At 50.8% G+C, this 20,121-nt stretch overlaps 1 protein-coding gene across 2 annotated transcripts in view; it reads left to right on the top strand.

The window, feature by feature from the left end:
• The window catches only part of KCNN3 (potassium calcium-activated channel subfamily N member 3), a 139,829-nt gene that overhangs the window by 26,431 nt on the left and 93,277 nt on the right, over positions 1-20,121 (top strand). For both annotated transcript variants that reach the window (XM_054562990.1, XM_054562991.1), the window contains exon 2: positions 16,005-16,100. In XM_054562990.1, the coding sequence (XP_054418965.1) occupies positions 16,005-16,100 (96 nt within the window). The remainder of the gene's footprint in view (positions 1-16,004; positions 16,101-20,121) is intronic.

A 20,121-nucleotide genomic window follows, 5' to 3' on the forward strand; every position in this document is an offset into this window, starting at 1 on the left:
TTTATTCCCCTGGGCCCAATCCCTCGTCTACACAGCCCCAGGTGAAAAGAGGCAGCTGATTCAGAGTTGCTGCCCGGAAGCCAGGGGCTTTTGTGCAGAGAGATGTCAGTGCCTTTGGCCTGAGCAGTCTTTTTCCTTAGCTCTGACCCGGGCTTAAAAGCTTGGCGTGTCATCATCTGCAGTGGTTGCCTGGGACACCTGGCCGTTGTTCTTCCTGCCCAGGGACCCCGGAAGCCACTTCTGCTGGAGCGCTTGAAGATGGCCGTGGGTGGGAGCGGGTTTGTTCTGCTACCTTTTCGGCATCGATGCTTGGTCCTAGGGCTGCTCCAGGCTGAGGAGCCCTGAGGAGGGGTGGTCTGGGGTTTCTGTTTTCCTCTATCTTTGATGAAAACAGCTATTATATTTAAATACTCAAAAAATGGATTCTAAACAAATAAGTATCTATTTAGTCACTGGAATGAGGAAATTAAAGGTGACTCAGATTTCCCCCCTCATTCTAAGTGCTATTTACTACCTGACTGATCAGGCCTAAAAAGGAGTAATTTTGCTTGATTTTCTTCTCCTTGAGAATTTGGTATGGTCTTTCTTTCTTTCATTCATTCATTCACTCGCTCACCCACTCACTCATTCATCAAGTATTTACTGAGTACCTGCTACGATGTGTCAGGCCCTGTGTGAGGTAATGGGGACAGAGACAAACAGGGCGAGACCCTGCCACCAAGCAGCCCAGAGTCTGGGGTGACCACCCAGGGCTGCGTGATCTCAGGGGCTTCAGTACAGTGAGTTTCATTTAGACCCAGAAGCTTTAGCTGACAATCCTAACCCCACTCCCAGAAAACAGGGAAATAGAAACAGTGCAAGAGGGAAGAAATACGTGCGAAAAGAGTGAGACGAGGGCAGAGGAAAGAAAGAACAGTGGGAGAAAGGAAGCAGCGAACTTTCCCCGGAGGGAGACCTTCCAGACAGCCCCCCAGTTCTGCGCTGCAGCTCACAGCTAACTAGCAAGGCCCAACGGAGGGAGAGGCCTGCATCCTCAGCTCTGCCCTCGCAAGCTGGGCCATAGACTGGTTACGCCCTCTTGTGCCTCAGTTTCCACATCTGTAAAATGAGGCTTTGGACAGGGGGTTCTCAGAGATCTGCTTTGAACAAACATTCTGTGACCAGTGCAGGGCACAGCAGGTGTGGGGCAGGAGCCCAGACAAAGGCCCTTCACGTAGAAGACATGCTTCCCCTGGCTCCTCCCACTCAACAGTGAGACACCCAGATGGGGCCTGTGGGAGCCCCGCCATCCCCTCACTAGCACGAGGCACCTTCCACTGCTCTCCTAGCTGAACACAGAAGAAGGAAAGTTCTGGGTCTCCATGTTTGTGGACATACTTTCTGATGTGGCCATACTCTTCTTGGAGTTTCTTTTCTTTTTCTTTCTGTCAGTAAGGATTCACTAGAAATGCTTGAAGTACAGGACTGTGCGCGGCGAACACGCACCACTGACGCACCGGGCTGCACAGGCAGCCCAGCCTCCGGCCCCCTCAGGTGCCGTCCGGCATGCCTGGCCCTGCGGCTGTGTCGGACCGCTGGAGCCCCGGGTCGCATTCCAAAGGGCTCCTGTGCAGGTCATACTTACCCATCTATGAAGAAGACAATGTCTTGTCGACACAGTATTAGAAGAATTGGGGTTCCTAACTGTGTGACCTTGGGTAATTGCTTAAGTATGCTGAGCCTCAGTTTTCTCATCTGCCAAATGGGAGTGGCTCTCCCTCTCTCCCAGGGATCAAACAGGAAATGGCACAAAAAAAATGCTTCATAAACAGGAAAGCCTGAAACCGACATGCAGGGCACAACGATTCATTTTCAAATATATTCTGATATTCAGTCCTCTCCATGGTTATAGCCTCCTCTGTGCTGAGAAATTCAAGCCACGAAGGGTTAAGGCAGGCTAGGCATGTGACTGAGATTTCCGTAATTGATAGAATAAACCTTAAAGGAGTGAAGTATAATTGTAATTAATCCAGGCACTGTGACACTGCCCTGCTAAAAATAGTGTCTACTAATAATTGCTTTGATCTAGCAAAATGATGCCTGTCCATGAGTCTGGGAGCAGGGACCTGACAAAGGGTCTGCTAGTGGCCACACGGAGCCCCGCCGCCTCCCGCCGCCACTGCTGCACAAAGTGGGTGTGGAAGCTGGGAGACTTGGGGGCAGAAGGTTGGGGAGGGGCCCCAATTCTCTCACCCCTTGGCAACACATGCTATGTATATAGGGTGGTCATAGGATTTATTGCCTAAGCTGGGACATTTTTGAGATTATTACATTAATAATTACTGCTCAAATTCATAATTGCACTAGACAACAATCATCAGTGGACTCCCCCAGGCAGACCAGGATATATGGTCACCCTATGCAGAGACTGTTTTAAGCTCCTGGGAACGCTTGGCAGTAGAGCACTTCCACATTCATTATCTGGTCCTGCTCCTCCTAACTCTGGAGAGAAGGAAGGATTTTTACTCTCACCTGATGGATGTGAAAGATGGCGATGGAGCCAAACCAGTCCAGCTGTGCTCTTTGGCCTGGCTTTCCCGGTGGCTGATCCCGTGCAGGCAGAGGACAGCTGGCCGGGATCGGGAGCTCTGTCTAGGGAAAGAAATGGAACTCAGAGGGAGAGGACCTGCAGCTTCAGTGAAGCAGCAGCAAACGGACCACATCCACAGGGAGCATGGGGCTCAGGGCCAGCAGGGACGTCGCCCGAGTCGCCTCCAGTCCTGGGCTTGGAATCAGGAGACTCCTGCACATACTAGCTATGTGATCTTAGCACGCTGTGCAATCATTCCATGCCTCAGTTTCCTCACGTGTCCAATGGTGACAGTAACCCCTTGCTGTGGGGACTAAGTGAGATTCTATATGAAGATGGGTAGGCTCAGGGTCTGACATGTCGGGTCCTTGGTAAATTCTTGTAGAGTTTGAATCTGGAGAGAATTCCCAGAAGCGTCCTCCTTTAGGGAAGCACGGGTGTCCTTGTGTCTTGAAATAGCTCTGACTTGAGTGGATGAGCTCCTGCCTTGAGATCGGGACTGCTTCTGGTTCTGGGAGGAAGGAAGTGGGTAAAACCAATATGTGGAGAAATTGAGAGATTCCCGCCTCCCGAAGGCCGTGGAGGGATAACTGACTGCATGCGCCCTGCAAGGCACCTTCAGGCCCTGTGACTCCCGTGGAGCTCTGCACAGGCAGGCAGGCAGCCCGCGCCGGCCTGGGGCCTCGCCTTCTTCTAGGCTCTGGGATGAGCTTGCTTGGACATGGGCAGGAGACATGGTTTGCGTGGTGCCCTATTGCTGGAATTGATGGCACCTCAGAGCAAAAGGTAGGCAGGTTGGCAACAGTTTGGTGCCAGAGAGCTGGTGTGGAAAAGAGAGACTTATAAAAGTGCCATGTTCCTCCTATTAATAGCCCATGTTTCGGCTCCACCACTTCTGTCAACATCATCCATCACATCCAAACAATTGAACAGTCTGTGCCAAATGGCTAGGAGTTAACAACTCGGGCTGTGCCGAGTTTCTGAAAAACGGTATTTCTGCTTCTTATGCAGCTCTGGAATGCCAGTTGTTTCATGCCAACTGGTTATTTTTCCAGACCATTTCCCTTTATTTATGTTTAAGCTTTTAGATTTTTAAGCTAAGAGAAGATGGAGAACCTGGAACAGGTAATTACTATTTCTGACTTGCCCTTGAATGAGTTGTACAAGAAATATTCATTCTCCAAACCTAAATCGAGCATTTGGAAGGGGGTGGGGGAGCAACCAGACAGTGTCCTGCCCCTTTCAGGGTCGTCCAGGCTGATGAACAGGCAGAATGGGGACGTGGGAAAAACACTGGCCCAGCCCTCCGACGACTTGGGGCAAGAGGAGCCCTCTGTTACTGGCGTATGGTCTTGGGTAAGACAGAGCCTCTCTCTGGCCCTAAGTCTCCTTGCCTGCGGAATTGGGGAGCGGGGCGAGACAGGCCAGAAGGTCCCTTCCCGCGAAGCCTGTGTGTTGGGTGCAGCACTTGCCGTCTCATGTTTATTGGCAAGATCGCGAGCGTGGAAGTGGAAGGAAGGGGACGCTGTCCGCAGAAAGCTGCTCCAGGAAGCCTGAGTGTGCAGGGGAAACACAGATAGGGCTGTCCTTTATCTGGGAGGCTCCAGAGCAGCCTTCAGAAGTGTCTGTGGAGCCGCCCAGGCAATTGTTTTTCTCACCATATGGGATTTCTGGGCAACTTAAAATTGTCACTTGACCCAAACACTGCCAGGCTCAGGGGATGGGTTTGCCCCATGTGGGGATGAAGATGGGTTTGCCTCCAGGCGGCAGGCTGGGAGCGGAAAGAAGTGCACTCTGGAATTCTTTGACAAGGTTGGGAGGTGAAGCCAGTGCTGCTTCTGGTACAGCCAGAGGCAAGGGCTGCAGGGAGAGAAGAGGGAGGCCGAACTCGAGGGGGCGATGAGGCCGAGTTGCAGGTGTGGCGGGGTAGTCTGTAGGCCTTGCTTTGTGTCTTTAAAACCAACACATGCTTCCCTGTCAGGTGATGCGAATCAGTACTCTTATTTCATGCTATATTCATCTGGAGGTGAATTTACCGAGTTCACTGCAACTGGGTGACCACAGCTCCTACAGGGAAGCTGGAGTCTGGTATATGTCATGGCCAGGATGGGAGAGAGGAGCCCAGGACTGGCTGGTTCAGTTCTAGCCAGAAGCCCAGTAAGCACACAGTTTTTTGCAAAGCAAAGTGATTTCTTGCTCTTTTATTGGTTTTGGGGCCAGATGGGTTTTAATAAGAGAAAATAAAGTGAGTTCAAAGCAAGGCTTCCAGAAAGCACAGTTATTTGTTTCAAACATTCTAGAACATTTAAGAGAACGGAGGCTTCTGCAAGCTGGAGGAAATATGGGGGCCACGGGCTTGGTGAGGGAAGCAGTGGATGTTTGTAAGGAGGACCCCTCATGGCGATGGCAAACAGAGCGGCCTTCTGGCAGCCTCTGCCGCACCGGGTGGGGCTGGGTAACGGTTAAGTGGTTCCCTGCAGCTTGGGCCCCGGCTGCCAGGATGGGTACTGGGGCTGGGACCGGAGACCTTCAGTGTGTGCCTCTCCTGAGGCGCAGGTGTGAGTCGGGACCTCGAGAAGGAGACGCACAGTGACAGGGGCGCGTCCGCCCGAGCTGGGGAAGGCTGCAGGGGCTTTTGCACCACAGAGCCATGTAATTGCTGACTGGCCAAGAGCGCTCATTCCATGAGGAGGAGAGGGTGAAAGGTGATCAGGCGCAGGCTGTTAGGAGAAGGAACTAAAGGCTAGGTGCCCCCACACAGCCTAGAGGTGCCTTCCAGTATAGGGATGTAGGCTTTTGGAAAACAGATAAATGTAGGGCTGTTATTTTCATAAACAGGGAAGACAGAGTGGGCAGGGCTGCCGACCCTGTGAGCGTAGTCCTGGGAGCCCCGATATTCAGGTTCAGAGCTTTGCTTCCACACAGGCTGCGGTATGCGAGGGGCTGAGCCGGCCTCACTGGGCCTCACTGTCCTCATGTAGAACAAAGGGCGAGGGACTAGCTGATCTCCAAGGGCACCTTCAGGCCTGGCATTCTGTATATTTATGGGTGTTTGTCTCGGGGAGGAGCTCTCTATCCGAGGACATCAGAGTGAGGCTTCACAGAGGCATCGGTTTGTTTAGCTTTAACTAGGGGCCAAGCACCTGAGAAAGCTGCAGCCAGATCTCTGAAAAAATCAGCGCCTTCCAAAGTAGAGATGGACTGCCTTGAGAGGAAGGGAGTTCGCTGTCCCTGGAGGCAATCAAGCAGAGACTGGATGACCACATGCCAGGAATCTTCTAGAGGAGAGTAATGGGCCATTTAACTAGATGGGCTTTGGTTTCCTTTTAGCTCCAAGGTTCTGGGGCTTCTCTGCTTATGTGTGTGACTGCCTGTTCAACAGCATCTTGTCCAGCTGTGATGGTAGATGGTGGCCCCAGCCTTCTGGGCTTCTTTATGGTGACTCTAAAGAAGCAGTTCTCATCCCTGGCCTGCATGTTAGAGTCACTGAAATATATATATATATTTTAAATAATTAACATGTGGTTTTAATCAACGAATTTTTTCAACAGAGTAAAATATGTATACTTACAGTCATAGACAAGGTCATCAAGGAAAAAACACACAGACACACACATAGTCTTTGCTTTTGACCTGTTAACTGCCTTTCTAGAAATCTGTAAAAAAAAAGAAAAAGAAAAAGAAAATCTATTTAAGACAGTAGTAACTCCATAAGGAAAAACTAGCCAAGCCCTTATTATGCACCAGGGCCTTTTCTAAACACTTTCTGGTGATTACTTCATGTATTCCTCACAAATCCAACTAGCTAGGTAGTATAATTTTTCCTCTTTCATACATTAGTAAACTGAGGCAGATAGGGATTAAATAATTTATCCAAGAGATGGTCACTAAGACTTAAATTCAGGTAGTTTAATTTCTTCTGCTCATAACCACTATGCCACAAGCCTCCAGGATCTGACTAGTCCAATGGACACATCCCTAAATACTATTGACATTTTTTATTTTTACTTGTAAAAAAAACTTTAAAAAGATTTTATTTATTTTTTAGAGAGATGGGAAGGGAGAAAGACAGGGTGAGAAACATCGATGTGAGAGAGAGAGATACTGATTGGTTGTCTCTTGTATGTGCCCCGACTGGGGACTGAACCCACAACCCAGACATGTTCCCTGACTGGGAATCAAACCGGTGACCTTTCAGTTTGTGGGATGATACCCAACCAAAGGAGCCACACCGGTCTGGGCTGAAATATTGTTTTAAATGTCAGTGCCCAGGCCTCACTTGCAGAGATTGATTTAATTGTCCCAGGATGGGGCCAAGGCCCCTCAGCTGTGGAGTGGCCTGAGCTGTGGGTACCTGGCCGGCTTCCATCCCACCCTCAGACTCCCTGATGATGAGGGGAGGCAACTCCTTCTGGGGTCATTTTGTCCTGGGATAGGGCTCAAAAGTTTGAGGCTGCATTTACCCTTCCACATTCATCCATACAGCCAACATTTGTTGGGTGCTTATTTTGTGTCTGGAAGAGTCTTAGGAGGGCCAGTTCGGCTACCTTAGGTGAAGCAAGCATCAAACTCCCTTTAGAAACACCTCATTGTGTTTCTTCTTCTTCTTCTTCTTCTTCTTTTTTTTTAGAAGATCTTAGTTATTCATTCCTAGAAAGAGGGGAAAGGAGGGAGAAAAAGATGGAGAGAAACATCCATGTGCGAGAGATACATCAATCGGTGGCCTCTCACATACCCCCAACTGGGGACCCAGCCCGCAACCCAGGCATGTGCCCTGACTGGGAACCGGACCAGCAGCCTCTCAGTCACAGGCCGGTGCCCAGTTCACTGAGCCACACCAGCCAGGGCTCATTGTGTTTATGTCTATGTGCCACACTTAGCACAGTGCCTGGCACACGGCAAGCATGTAATAGAAATTTTGATTGAATCATGTGGGATCTTTGCCGATGTTGTAAGTGGCACAGGAAAATATATTATAAGAAAGCATGGAGCAGAGACTCCATGATATGCTAGTTCCCCTCTGCTCAGACCTTGTAAATGAAACCATCTCCTTAATTGGAGTTAAGTTTGTGGGAATAGGGGTGACCTGTCTGACGTGATATTTCGGTAGCATGATCTCCCCGATGACCTTCTTTCCTTCTTTGGAGCATCACTCAGTGAGAGAGCCAGGGCCCAGTGGCATCATTTCCTCTTAATTGGTGTCCTGGTCATCATGTTGGCTTCGCTAAACTTTACCAGGCTGCCACCCTCTGCTCAGACCCGAACACCCTTGCTATTAACCGCATGATGTCCCTCAGACATCACGTTCCATCTCCTTCTGGGAGTGACAGTGGGGAGGGCCGCAGGGAGTTGCCCCAGGCCAACTTGACCTGAGGAATTTTATTTCGAGACCATGGGCTTCATTCCACAAGCATTTCCTGCCTGCTCCCCACGTCAGGGAGCCTGGTCTGGGTCCCACTTGCAGTGACGATGCAGATCCCCAGCCTGACCTCAGGTTTGACGGTGATACAACAGGGGCCTCGTCAGGGAGCAGGCAAGATGGGGACTGGCCGAGTTGTGGAAAACTGGGCCCGGAAGCCTGATACTCCCGTGGCTGCCATCCCACATGTCATGAGATTCACCATGGAGGCAGAGCACAGGCCTTTGGGTCTGACTTGCCTGGGTTTGAATCTGGCCTTCACCTCTTCCTTGCTTGGGAACAGTGGGCAAGTGACTGAAGCTTCCTGGGCTTCTGATGGGGTTGTTCTAAGGATCTAAAACAGTTACAACAGTGCCTGGCCTGTGGTAAGCTATTCTTTTTATCGTGTCCCTTTAGTTTTCAAACATTTGGAATTTCAGGATGGAAGTGCCTATCTGCTTGACACATCTCAGAATTTTCCTCCCTTCATTCAAATATTCAATATTCAACTAATATTTCTTGACCTGCTATGTGCTGGACAATGTCTTAGGCACAAGGACGTAGAGGTAGACAAATGAAATTTAAAAATCGTGCCCTGCTGGGGCCTCCATCCTGGCATGCGAGAGACGGTGAACATCAGTGGGTAAATGGGGCTTCGAGGGTGATAAGTGCTCTGGTCACCCCAGGAGAGGGTGTGGCTGACAGGGTGGCACCAGGTGGGGTCTGTTCAGGAAGGTTGTGAGGCCCAGGCCAGAACCGTGGCGTTGCGGTTGCCCTGCGCAACATCTAGGCAAGGAACAGAGCCTCCACCTTAGATGGTGGGCCTGAGGGCCCAAGGACTGAGGACAGTGTTCCGAAAAGCCATCTTCCCAGGGGTATAGGTCAGACCTCCCTCCTGGCCCTGGTCAGGTGACTCGGAATGTCCTGGACAGAGTGGATAGTGCGAGAGATTTCACCTTGGCTTTTCCTCACTGGGAATATGCCTCAAGCATTCCCCAGGCTCGGGGGTGGCAGGTGCAAGCCAGAACAGAAGCTCTCTGCAAGGTGACTTGGAGGCAGAAAAGGCTGCAGAGATATTCAGCCCCATTTCTAGCCCCTGGGACTTGGTAAAGACAAATCACCCGCCCCCCCCCCCCGCCCCAGTACAGGGGACTTGGAGTACCCAGGCTTGGTGCTCAGCTCTGGCGGGTGCTGAGCAGCAGACCTTCATCTGCACAGCTTGTGCGGAGAGCCTGTGCCCGCAGCAGGCAGCGTCTCGGCTTAGTCTGTACTCCTCACCTCATGCTCAGGATGGAGAGTCAGGGTCAGCCTCAGCTGCCTCTCTAGGGTCACCTGCTCTGGTCATGCACTGGTCACTTAGGAACCACTTGCAGGTCTTCTCTCTCAATCCGGGCTTCCTGTCTATTTCTGACTGTCCCCAGGCCCTGCTCACCTGCCTGTTCTTCTGCCTGTTGGGCTCCAGGCTCTGTAGACAGGGCGTTGGGGGAAATCCCTGGCATTTTGCAAGTACCCACATAGCAAAGGGCCGGGGCAGAGGAAGCGCTCAGTAAATGTTTATGTGAATGGATGCTTGGCCCACTGCAGACTGCCAAAGGTGTCTTTCTGACATGCTGGGAGCGCCTTTGTACATTGTTGCAACCCTAAAATGCTGATATTGGAGGTGCGTTCAGCAGCCCCTGACTGAGTTCACCTGCATTGATATCAGTGCAGCAAGAGAAAGAGTGTTAGGCTACAAAGGAATGTGAGTTTTTCTTTGTGTGAAAAAAGAATAAGTTTTTTTCATATGCCTTGTTCTGTTTCATCCTCCAACTCCTGTGAGTAAAGTGAGAGGAGGTCCTGTTGGACCCGGCCTGCAGAAGAAGAAGCAGAGGCCCAGAGAGGTTCCGTGACAGGTCCAGTGTCACTGTTAGTGAGCAGCAAAGATGTGACTTGAATTTTGGTGTTTTGATTCTAAATCCCATGTTATTTAGAAAGAGACAACGATGATCTTCTTTGTTAGCTGCCCTGTTCTGTCTGAGGAGAAGGTGGCATCAGTCCGTTCACACTCACAATCCCCTCATGTACAGAAATGCTTGGGAAGGGAAAAGGGAGGTGGGGAGGGTCCCTATGTGCTGTGTGTATGTCATGGCCAGTGTGTCTCAGTGCTACTGACTATTAGGCTAGCTGACCTTCAGGGATATTTGTTCCAAGAGTTGAATTTTACTGGAGGACTGAGGCCTGTAACGGTGAAGCAATTTACCTGAAGCCAGGCATTTTCCATGGAGGAAAACAAGCAGATGCCAAGCCCAGGGCCCGGCTCCCGAGCCCTCTTGGTTATGAAGCATCCTGGGTTCTTGGAACTTATCCCTCTTCAGGTGTATCAGAGATCTGCTCCCCTTGTGCTCAAGTTGGACAGTCCAAGGACGCAGAGGATCTGAGTGATTCCACTCTGGACCATGAGTGACCAAAATAGGATTCTGGTGGCGGACTCCTGGTGGGAGCCGGCCTGGCCAGCCACTCTGAGGGTGCGGGAGGCACTGCGATTATACTTTAATCGGGCAGCTCAACCTGGGAGGGCGAGGCTGAGCTACGAGATGAGCATGAAGGTGAAACATGCAGAGTTGGATGAGAAGAAGCGATCAGGAAAGAGGGGCGGCATGAGAGCAGAGGAGGAGAGAAAGCAGGGGCCTAACGCCACTGTGGAAGCCCCAGGTTGAGGAGAGAAGCCTCATCTCCACAGAGAACAGCAGCCAGGATTGCGATCTTACCTGCCAGTGGATGAGGGGCTGGTTTTAATTTGCATAGCATTAATTAGCAGGAGTGTCTAATTAGGACAACCATGACAGAGTCATAGTATTAAGCTGATGGTGAATATCAATCAGTTTTGGAGCCTCTCCATGAAATTGAAGGAAAAGTTGACCTTATTAAACAGAAAAGATTTTTAAATCAATTATTTCCCAGATTGAAAGCACAAAACATAGATCTTAATTCAGTAAATACAGACTTTGGATGGTATCATCTCTTCCCCTTTGGGGGTTCTAGCCAGTGACAAAAATCATGAATGGGCCACATACCTGGGCATGCGCGCGCGCGCACACACACACACACACACACACACACACACACACACACACACACACTGTGGAGGTATGAGCTTGGTTGGGGAAGGTATCTGCACATGTTTACCTCGATTAAGCTGATATTTCACTTCTGCCCAGTGTCCCTCCAGGACTCTGCCTGCAAGCATAGTTTTCTGTTCCTTTCAAATGTTCCAACAATAAAACACATTTAGAACTTCAATGTCCCTGGGAAGATCTACTGCGATCATTACAATTCTGGCCTGTCTTGGGAAGCCACAAGGCAGACAGGAGAGCAATTTACACGGCGGCCGGCGCAGAAACCAGGAACGCACTCCATCACACTCTGCACGGCCCTGGAGCGGAAGGCCTGGAGCGGTCCGAGAGCCTCTCCGTGGACGCTGGAGGCCGCGGGGCATGGCCAGCGGGGCAGGGCCAGCGGGGCAGGGGCGGGTGTCGGTGCGGGCAGCATGCAACCTGGCGGCGGGCGGGACTGGAGAAAATCCCAGCCTTTTCAGTCCTGACTCTGCCATTTGTTGGCACATCCTTGGACAAATTAGGTAATTTTGCGGAGCCTCAGTTTCCTCCTCTGTAAAAGTGGGTTGGTGATGCCCCCCTTGCCTGGTAAGCCCTACAGTAGTGCTTTATTAGAGATGTTGTCATCAATGAGAAATCACAGATCTTTGAAGGGCTGGCCTATGGCCTGGAGCAGAACAGAGACCACGTGGATGGGGGTGTCTTGTGATTCACCTTCCAACTCTGGGGTGCCCCGAGGGCTACAGCCGCCCTCACTGGAAGGACAGCGACTCCCTGTCTCACGTGGAGGCCCGGTTTGTTTGCAGGAAGGGGAGAAGCATGGTATGTAAACAGATGTGGTATATAGCTAAAACCTGGGCTCATAGTGTGACCTGGGAACAGTCACTTTATCTCTCTGATCCTGAGTTTCTTTCTTAGTAAAATGGAGACATTATAACCTCATCTGTAGGATAAGGATGTGAGTTAAGTTGTATAGTAGGCCTAGTCTAAGACCTGCTACACACTCAGTACTCAATAAATGTTAGGTAAAAATAAGAGTACTATTATTAAGTAGTTTCAGGAAGTACTTATTGAGCACCTATTGTACTCAGAGCATCAGAGATGATATGGTATCAATTTGGTGTTTCCTGAATTCTCAGTCTCTCCCTAGTAGAAGCATACAAACTTCTGCTGTGAGTTGAGTACCCTGTCTGCAACTTTATAGCATGATACTGTATTTTCAGTCTTTTTTTACATTAAAAAGTAAAAAATTTAAAAATAATTAGAAATGTACCATATGTACAGTTTTGGGAACTGGGTTTTTCACTTTATATTACATCCCAAACCTTTCCTCATGACTTCAGATATTCTCTATAGAAATGGTTTTAAGTGACTACACAGTGTTCCATCACTGGCTTTTCTCAAATTTACTTGGCCACCCCAATATTTTTTTTTATTTAAGATTTTATTTATTTTTAGAGAGATAGGAAGAGAAAGAGAAAGAGAGGGAGAGAAACATCAGTGTGTGGTTGCCTCTTGCACACCCCCTACTGGGGACCTGGCCCCCAACCCAAGCATGCACCCTGACTGGGAATTGAACCAGAAACCCTTTGGTTCGCAGGCCAGCACTCAATCCACTGAGCCACACCAGCCAGGGCTAGAAATGACTCTTATCTGTTGGGACATAATTCCTAAGCATTCCTGTGTATTAAGGATTATTACTTTGTTGTTGAAAATTTCTGAGTTGCAGGAGAGAAGGGTTGACTAGCTGACCACAGGATTCCCTCCCAACCCAGTGAATCCCACTGGCCCTCATGTGGGAGTGAGTGGGGGAGCAGGTGCAGCAGGCGCCCAGCCTGGGGTGTGTGGCACCTAATTAGCCAGTCCTGAGTCACGGTCTTCGCCCAAGAACCATATCAATTTCAAGCTTCATTGGAGTTCAGGGAGCAAAGAAAAGATGATAATTAAACATTTTACAAAATGGACAACATTTCTAGTCCAGCTAGAATTTGTTGACATGTTTTTCAGCTATTAAAAATGGTCGATAGTTGATGGTTTATTTTTCACTGACATGTGAGAGAATGCAAGGAGATCTGTAAAGCAGCGAGTGTTCCCACCGATCCAGTGCACAACTCGCCGCCCTTTGGGGCTGGAGCTGGCCAGGGAGGTTGCATCGGCCAAAACCATGAAGCGGGCGGGAGTTGCCTCTTATGTAAAGGCTTCGAGTTTTAGAACAAAAGAAAGAGGCTGGAAGGAGAGGAGACAGCATCTGGCCCCCATCCCCTCACTTCTTCCTTTAAAAATGGTAGAAATAGACTTGGATAATGATTTAGTTAATTTCTGCCAAAAGAAATAAATTAGAGATTGAAAGGTACAGCCCCCGCCCCCCGCCTCCACTTCCTGGGAAAGACATGATGCTCCCCAGGCGCCTGCAGACCCCTTTGAGAAGAAAGTTATGGTCATTTCTGGCTCAAAAACATAGTGAGCTGTTTTCAGTTAGTTCCTGTAGGGAGGTTTGTCTTATCCTGAAACAAGTCTGAATGTCCCTGAACTCACTGCCTGCTCTTTCAGTCTCATCTAAGCCTGTGATTTGGGTCATGTTTCAGGCAAGTAGTGCTTTTGAAGACCAGAACCTTTTCAAGGCCTGGAACCGTGATCTGGTTTTCTTCGTGCCCATAATTGGAGCGGCACACCACCAGGCCCTGTCCGTCTGTGCTGAGTCAATGATCGCAGGCTGCCCTTCACTAAACTGTAGGCCATGGCGAGGCTGAAGGGAAAGCCGCTTATGTTTAGACCATCGTCTGGGCAGTGCAGAATGGAGACCTTTCCCCACAGTGGATGACCCCGCAGTGCACAGTCAGAGTTTGTGTATAAGCCATGTGGGAAGCTTCTGGTGGGCAGGAGCTCTCTATAAATATCTGACAGCATCTAGTACACTGTTGGACATCTAGTAGGAGCTCAGGAGATGAGAAGTGGTTGAAATTGTTATGAACAAACAAAACAATGAATGAATGAACTACTTCCTTAGTTGTCCCTTGGATCACCAAGTGCTGGCTCCTGCCTGGCATAAAGTGGGCCCCAGTAACTATGTCCAATAAATGAATGGAAGATCAGCAGACACCAGGGAGAGCTGCTTCCCTTCCATCGCAGCTTGCAGAGCATGGTTGGGGGCGCGGGTTTGGGCATGACTCTAGTGGTTGCCATATTGGACAGCACTACCTAACCCTGCCGATCTTAGCCATCTGTCACTCTGTCTCCGTAAACTTTTTTTTTTTTGTTTAATCCTTACCTGAGGATATGTTTTATTGATTTTAGAGAGAGAGGAAGGGAGAAAGAGAGAGAGAGAAACATTGACATAAGAGAGAAACATTGATGGGTTGCCTCCTATATACACCCCTGCTGGGGATCAAACTTGCAACCTTGTGATATATGGGATGATGGTCCAACCAACCGAGCCGCCCTGCCAGGGCTGAAAGCTTTCTTGACAGTGATGTCTCCCTCTCTTGATTCCCCTCAGCCCTACACGAGCTTTACTATAGGTTTCAGCAGGCAGTTAATCATATCCTACCTTTGAAATACCTTCCATTATTGTTGTAAACTGTCATCGGGGTCTGTTTAAATGGATGCTTCTCACTTTTCTACTCTGCTTCCTGTCGGAGAGGGGGCCCGAGGGCTTACGGGCAGTGCCCTGACCTGGGAATCAGAGGCCTTAGCTTTGAACTCTGGCACAAGCCACTTGCCTCTCTGAGCCTTTGTCTATGATACTCTAAAGCTAGGATAGAGGCCAAGGGCTGTCCTGAGGATGGATGAGACAACAGAATGTGAAAGCGCCTTGTAAACTGTAAGGCGCTTTACTGAAATCGGGTGCCAGTGTGACCCCAGCTCTGGGAGCCCAGGAGCTGTTTCTCAAGTGACGTCCATCTCTCAGGACACCCACGCCACCCGCCTTTCATCTGCTACCTTTGCTGAAAGCTGCGTTCTTGTCTTCCTCTGGGACTGGGAGCCATCTCTACTCCTTGGCTTTCAAATACCCAGGAAGGCACAAAGTCACCCTGAATTTGTAGAGAAAGCAAAGCAAATGACAGTGGTAGCTAACCCTTACATCGCCAGGCACTCTATATACACCAATTTCCTGTATTTCTCACAGCAGACCCATGAGGCAGGAAATCCCCATATGGCACCGGAGGCAGCAGAACACAGAGGTCACGTGGCTAGTGGCTATGTCAGGGTTTGGACGCATGGGCTGGCCCCAGAGCTCCTGCTCCCAACCATGTGGGTCTTCTAAGCTACCCCGAGGCTGGAAGGCTGCAGCGCAGGCCAAGGGGCCCCTGCACCCCCCCATCCTCCCCACAGGGTCCCTCAGGCCCTTCTCCTGCCCAGGACTCTTCTTTGCTCCTGTGCTCAGCCCCCTTCTCTCTTCAGTAGCTCTTCTGTCACCCTTGCTTCCCTCCCTGCCCTTGACCTAAAACAGGAGATGAGGGCAGTTGCCAGGACCTTCTAATTCATTGCTGAGAAAATCCTGCATGGTCAAAGATGGGAGGGCCTCGGGAGTCCTCTGGGTGAGGATTGCGAAGAGAAAAGAGAGGCCTAAGCTGGCCCAGTATTGATGCCCAAACCATTTAATAGCAGCACGAAAAAAGAATTGTGTTCAGATGACTTACGAGCATAGAGGCAAAAATTCTAAACAACACATCAGCAAACTGAACCTAGCCATGTATAACAAACATAATGCATCACACCCAAGTAGAGTCCATCCCAGAAACGCAAAAACAATTTAACCCTAGAGAACAGGGACTGGGGTGGGGAGCTGCTGCTGAGATGGAGCCGGCTCAGGGCCCAGCCCAAGGCACCTTCTGGTGACAGTCCCTCCTTGGCCCCCAGGCCTCCACCTTTACAGGGCCTCAGGGTAAAATGAGATGTCCCATTCCGGGCCCTCCATAATTCTCTCTCTCTGTTTCTCCTGCAGGATTCCATGTTTTCGCTGGCCCTGAAATGCCTTATCAGTTTGTCTACCATCATCCTCTTGGGTTTGATCATCGCCTATCACACACGTGAAGTCCAGGTAGGTGCCCTGGCCCTCACCTCTCATGCAGTGGCCATTTCTTTCACCTGGCTGAGCCCGTCCACCCCCAAAATTGCCCTCTAAGCAGCTACTCGGGTGATTTCATAAGATGGTGTCCAAGATTATGGCGCTTCTATTGGTTTGGACCCTCATTGGAGAGGAAATTGGGGAGCTGCCCTGTGGCTTTAGAACAGCTGTGACATCATCTTCATTGGGGGAATCCAGAGGCAAACGTGGCTTCATGATTTCGGGGGCAATCTGCTCAGGATCCCCATGTAGTGCCATGGGAGTCCCTGTGAGTTGCTTTGACTTTTCTCCCTTGCTGGATCCTTTCAGAACTGGAGCCACAAAATACCCGCAGTGAGATAGACCTGCCGCGCGTCCTCCCATATGTGCGTGTGTGTGCCGGTGTGTGCGTGTGCACGTGTGCACACTGAATACCACCAGGAGTCTGCATTTCCACGTGCTGTGAACTTTACCCTCTCCGGACACTGTCCAGAGAAGTATTGGCCAGGCGTTTGGGGTGCACTTCCCGTTGGCTGACGTAGGGAAAACAGCTGGACCTGACCTACAAGGAAAGGAAGGGGCCAGCAGGAGTGTGCAGACCTGTGTCGCTTCTTGTGACGATGGTTTCCTCCATCACCGGCCCTTCAGGCTGACCTGCTCTGCTGGGACCTGCGTGTCCAGGTGTTTTTTCTCACACATGTGAATCTGCATATACTCCTAGCCCTTTGGCTGGAGGAGCACAGATAGATCAACACCTGGGTGGTGGCAAGAGAGTGACAAAGACCAGAGCTCAGAGCCAGGACAATGGGAGTCAGGTCTCAGCCACGACCGCCTCCCACCGTGTGTCTGGCCAGTCCGTGGCTGCCTGGACTGGGACATGTGAATCTTTTTTCATCTGGAACGTGAGGGTTTGGCTCTACATTTTATAGGTTGTTGTGAGGATGGAGTGAAGAGTGTGAGAGAATCTCGGTAAACTGAGTAAACTTTTGTTACTCATTGTTTTCAGGGCGGATTGGCCGCACAGACAGACGTGGGTGTGAGCAGCTCCTCCTAGAGTGGGTTGGCTTTCCTGCCGAACGCCATGGGGACTCTGTGGCTGGCTTTGGCTCCAGGCCACCATGGCAGGGCTCCAGCCTGTCAATGACCAAATGACACGAATCCAGAAGGCTGGGACTGTTTAGCATCTGGAGGTCACGGGTGCTCAGAGAGATGTGCTCTGAGGGTTTACAGTCCCAGATGCCCTCGCGGAGCCTGAACTGGACACGGCGTGTGGCATTTAAGCTAGACCATTGTCCAGTCGGCCCCAGAAAGGAGCCGGGAGTGTGGGCAGAGGGACGGGGGCAGGACCCAAGCAGGACCAGGAGTCAGTCTGGGCCTCAGGCCAGGATTCACCTTCCCCAAACCAGTCGCAGACCAGGTTGTCCCTCAGCCCCTCTCAGCCCCCATGTCCTCATCTGTAGGGAGTCTGTCTTACTATATAGCACCCTGACCCGTGCGCAAAGGTGTCGCACAACCCAAAGAAAATGGCAGAATCATGAAGTTCAGCTACAATGCAGGCTTGAGGGAGGGGGAAAAAGCAGTTCCCAGCCATACACCCCACACTAAGGTTCCCCTGAGCCTGACTGCCTCCTCTCTCCGTTCCAGGCATTGGGATTGGAAGATCCAGGTGCCCCCCCTTCTGGTTCTCTTGGGGTTCTTGTTCCCAGCTCAGTGCCTGCAGCATTAGCTCTCGGACCTGATCTGGCCCAGCTGCAGCTGTGGCCTTGGTTCTGACCTGGTGGCAGGACCATGTTGCTGACAGGCCAGCACCGAGCTGGGCACCCTTTGTGCCATCCTCAGCTCATGGCTAACCTTTACATCGTCCTAGTTTTGGGCAGTAGAAGATGCTATTTCAGTCACTTATCTTGGCCTGGCACTCACAGTTTGGAGAAACAAAGTGGAATCAGTGGTGTGGAATCCTGGCTCAGACACTTGAGCCTGAATGACCTTGGGCCAGTAACAACTTCTCTGGGCCACAGTTTCTCCATCTGAAGTGTGGCAGTCATATCGTCCACTTCGTCGAACTCTTAAGAGGGTTGGTCCCAGTAGAGAGTACAGAGTGGACTTTTACAAAGTGAAAACTTCCGTCCCTTTTCTGCCCCACTGTTTCCGGCTGGGCCTTGTCCATGGGCGAGCTGGGCCCGCCGGGTGGTCACTGCCACAACTGCCTGGTGCTGGCAGGTGGCTGGGCTTCCTCTCCGCTCTGGCCCGGCCCTGCCCGCACTCTCAGCTCCATCGCCCAACCCTTTATCCTACTTGCCCCGTGGAGTTACCAGTATCTGGCTCCCTCTGTGCCTCCTACCTTTCCAGTAAAGTTCTTTCTGCACATAGATGGACCTTCTCCTGCCAGAGGGGAATGGGAGTGGTTTGGGCCCAAATGGTCATGTGGGGTTAGGAGGGGGAGGCGGGGAGAGCTTGTTCCTATGCTTACACCCCTTGTATGGACCATCCTGTAATTTTTTATTCTGTCCCACCTCAGGGACAATGATGTCATTAATCTTTGCATTTCTAGGACTCACAATGTCTGACAAAGAGCTGGTGTTTGGTGTGCATGTTTTGAATGAGAGGGTGCTAGATTCAATATCTCTGGTTTCAAAAGCAATCTAGACCATCACTTAGCTCTGTGGTTTTGACCTCAGTTTCCTTATCTGTTGATTGGGGATCCTAAGCCCCCCATTCCTTTTTTAAGATTTATTTATTTTTTTATTTAGCAAGAGGGGAAAGTAGGGAGAAGGAGAGGGAGAAAAACATCGATCAGTTGCCTCTTGCACGCGCCCCAACCAGGGACCAGGCCCACAAGCCAGGCATGTGCCCTGACCAGGAATCGAACTGGTGACCTTTTGCTTTGCAAGATGACATCCCCCCAAATTTTTTAATTCTCTGGTTGAGGCCTGGTTTGCAGCCAGCAGGGGATCTGCTTCCTGAGGGAGGGTGGACTGCAGCGCTTACCTGGAGCGGAGCCCTTGGAAAGCACCTTCGGTAGGCAAAGGCCAGCTGCGGCTCACCCGTTGGGAAGCAGGGCAGGGTCAGGGTGTGGCTCTGTGCCTCTGTGTGCTGATGTCAGGGGCTATGTTAAGGATCTGCCTGTCACTTCTTTCACCCATACCAGTTGCTGGTCACTTGGCTAAGTTTTAGCTGGGGCCAGATGACCATGTCCCCACCTCCCCCAGCCCTGCCACGGACACTCACAGCTGGGCTCCAGGCCCCACCCCCCACACGCAGGATGCTGGGGTACCTTCTGGAATAGTGCTCCTGTTTGTTAGTTTGTACAGCCTGTGCTTTTGAGGACGGCTAATTCTGAAGCATTGTTGGGTAACTCTCAATCAAACTGCCTTTAAGTCAGAGAGCCTCCTGCTGGGAGGGTGAACGCTGCCCCAGGGCATGAACGCCTTCGACATCTGCGGGGCTGCCCAGGACTGGGAGTCACTGTCCCGGAGGGGGGCTGTCCCTTGATGGGCAGCACAAGGTTTTAGAAAATCTGCCCTCCCCCTGAGAGGGAACGGGCATCCCTGGAACTTGCGCTCAGCCTGCCCCTGGAGCTGGGTGGAGGGCGGGCGTGCCTCCTGCTAGGCGGCCTCGGTGTTGGGAGGTGGCCTCCCGGCTCTGCTCCATCTCCTTCTGCCTCGGTGGTGTGGTGCACAGAACTTTCAAAGGCTCAGGCATCTGTTATTCTCAAGCCGGTGTGTCCCGAAAACATACAAAACCAGCATTATGTTTATTTAGTTTATTTACAATATATCGAAAACTTTGCTCTCCCTTGGAGAGTCCATTTCATTCTTGTGGCTTGGTAATCACCAACTCCCAGAGGGACAGTGGCAGCCTCCCAGGCTGCAGGCTCACATTTTTGATGCCACCAGCATATCCCTGGCTCAGTATGTAAAACATGGAACGCTTTTTGCCCCCCAGTATCCTCCCTCCCCCCGTTGTGGATTACCCATTTGGCTCATTCATTCAGCATACACTTGTGAGGGCCTCA

This window comes from Pteronotus mesoamericanus, unplaced genomic scaffold (genome assembly GCF_021234165.1).
Source record: "Pteronotus mesoamericanus isolate MK-2021 breed Mesoamerican mustached bat unplaced genomic scaffold, CSHL_Meso_final scaffold_705, whole genome shotgun sequence".
In the NCBI taxonomy this organism is placed as follows: Eukaryota; Metazoa; Chordata; class Mammalia; order Chiroptera; family Mormoopidae; genus Pteronotus; species Pteronotus mesoamericanus.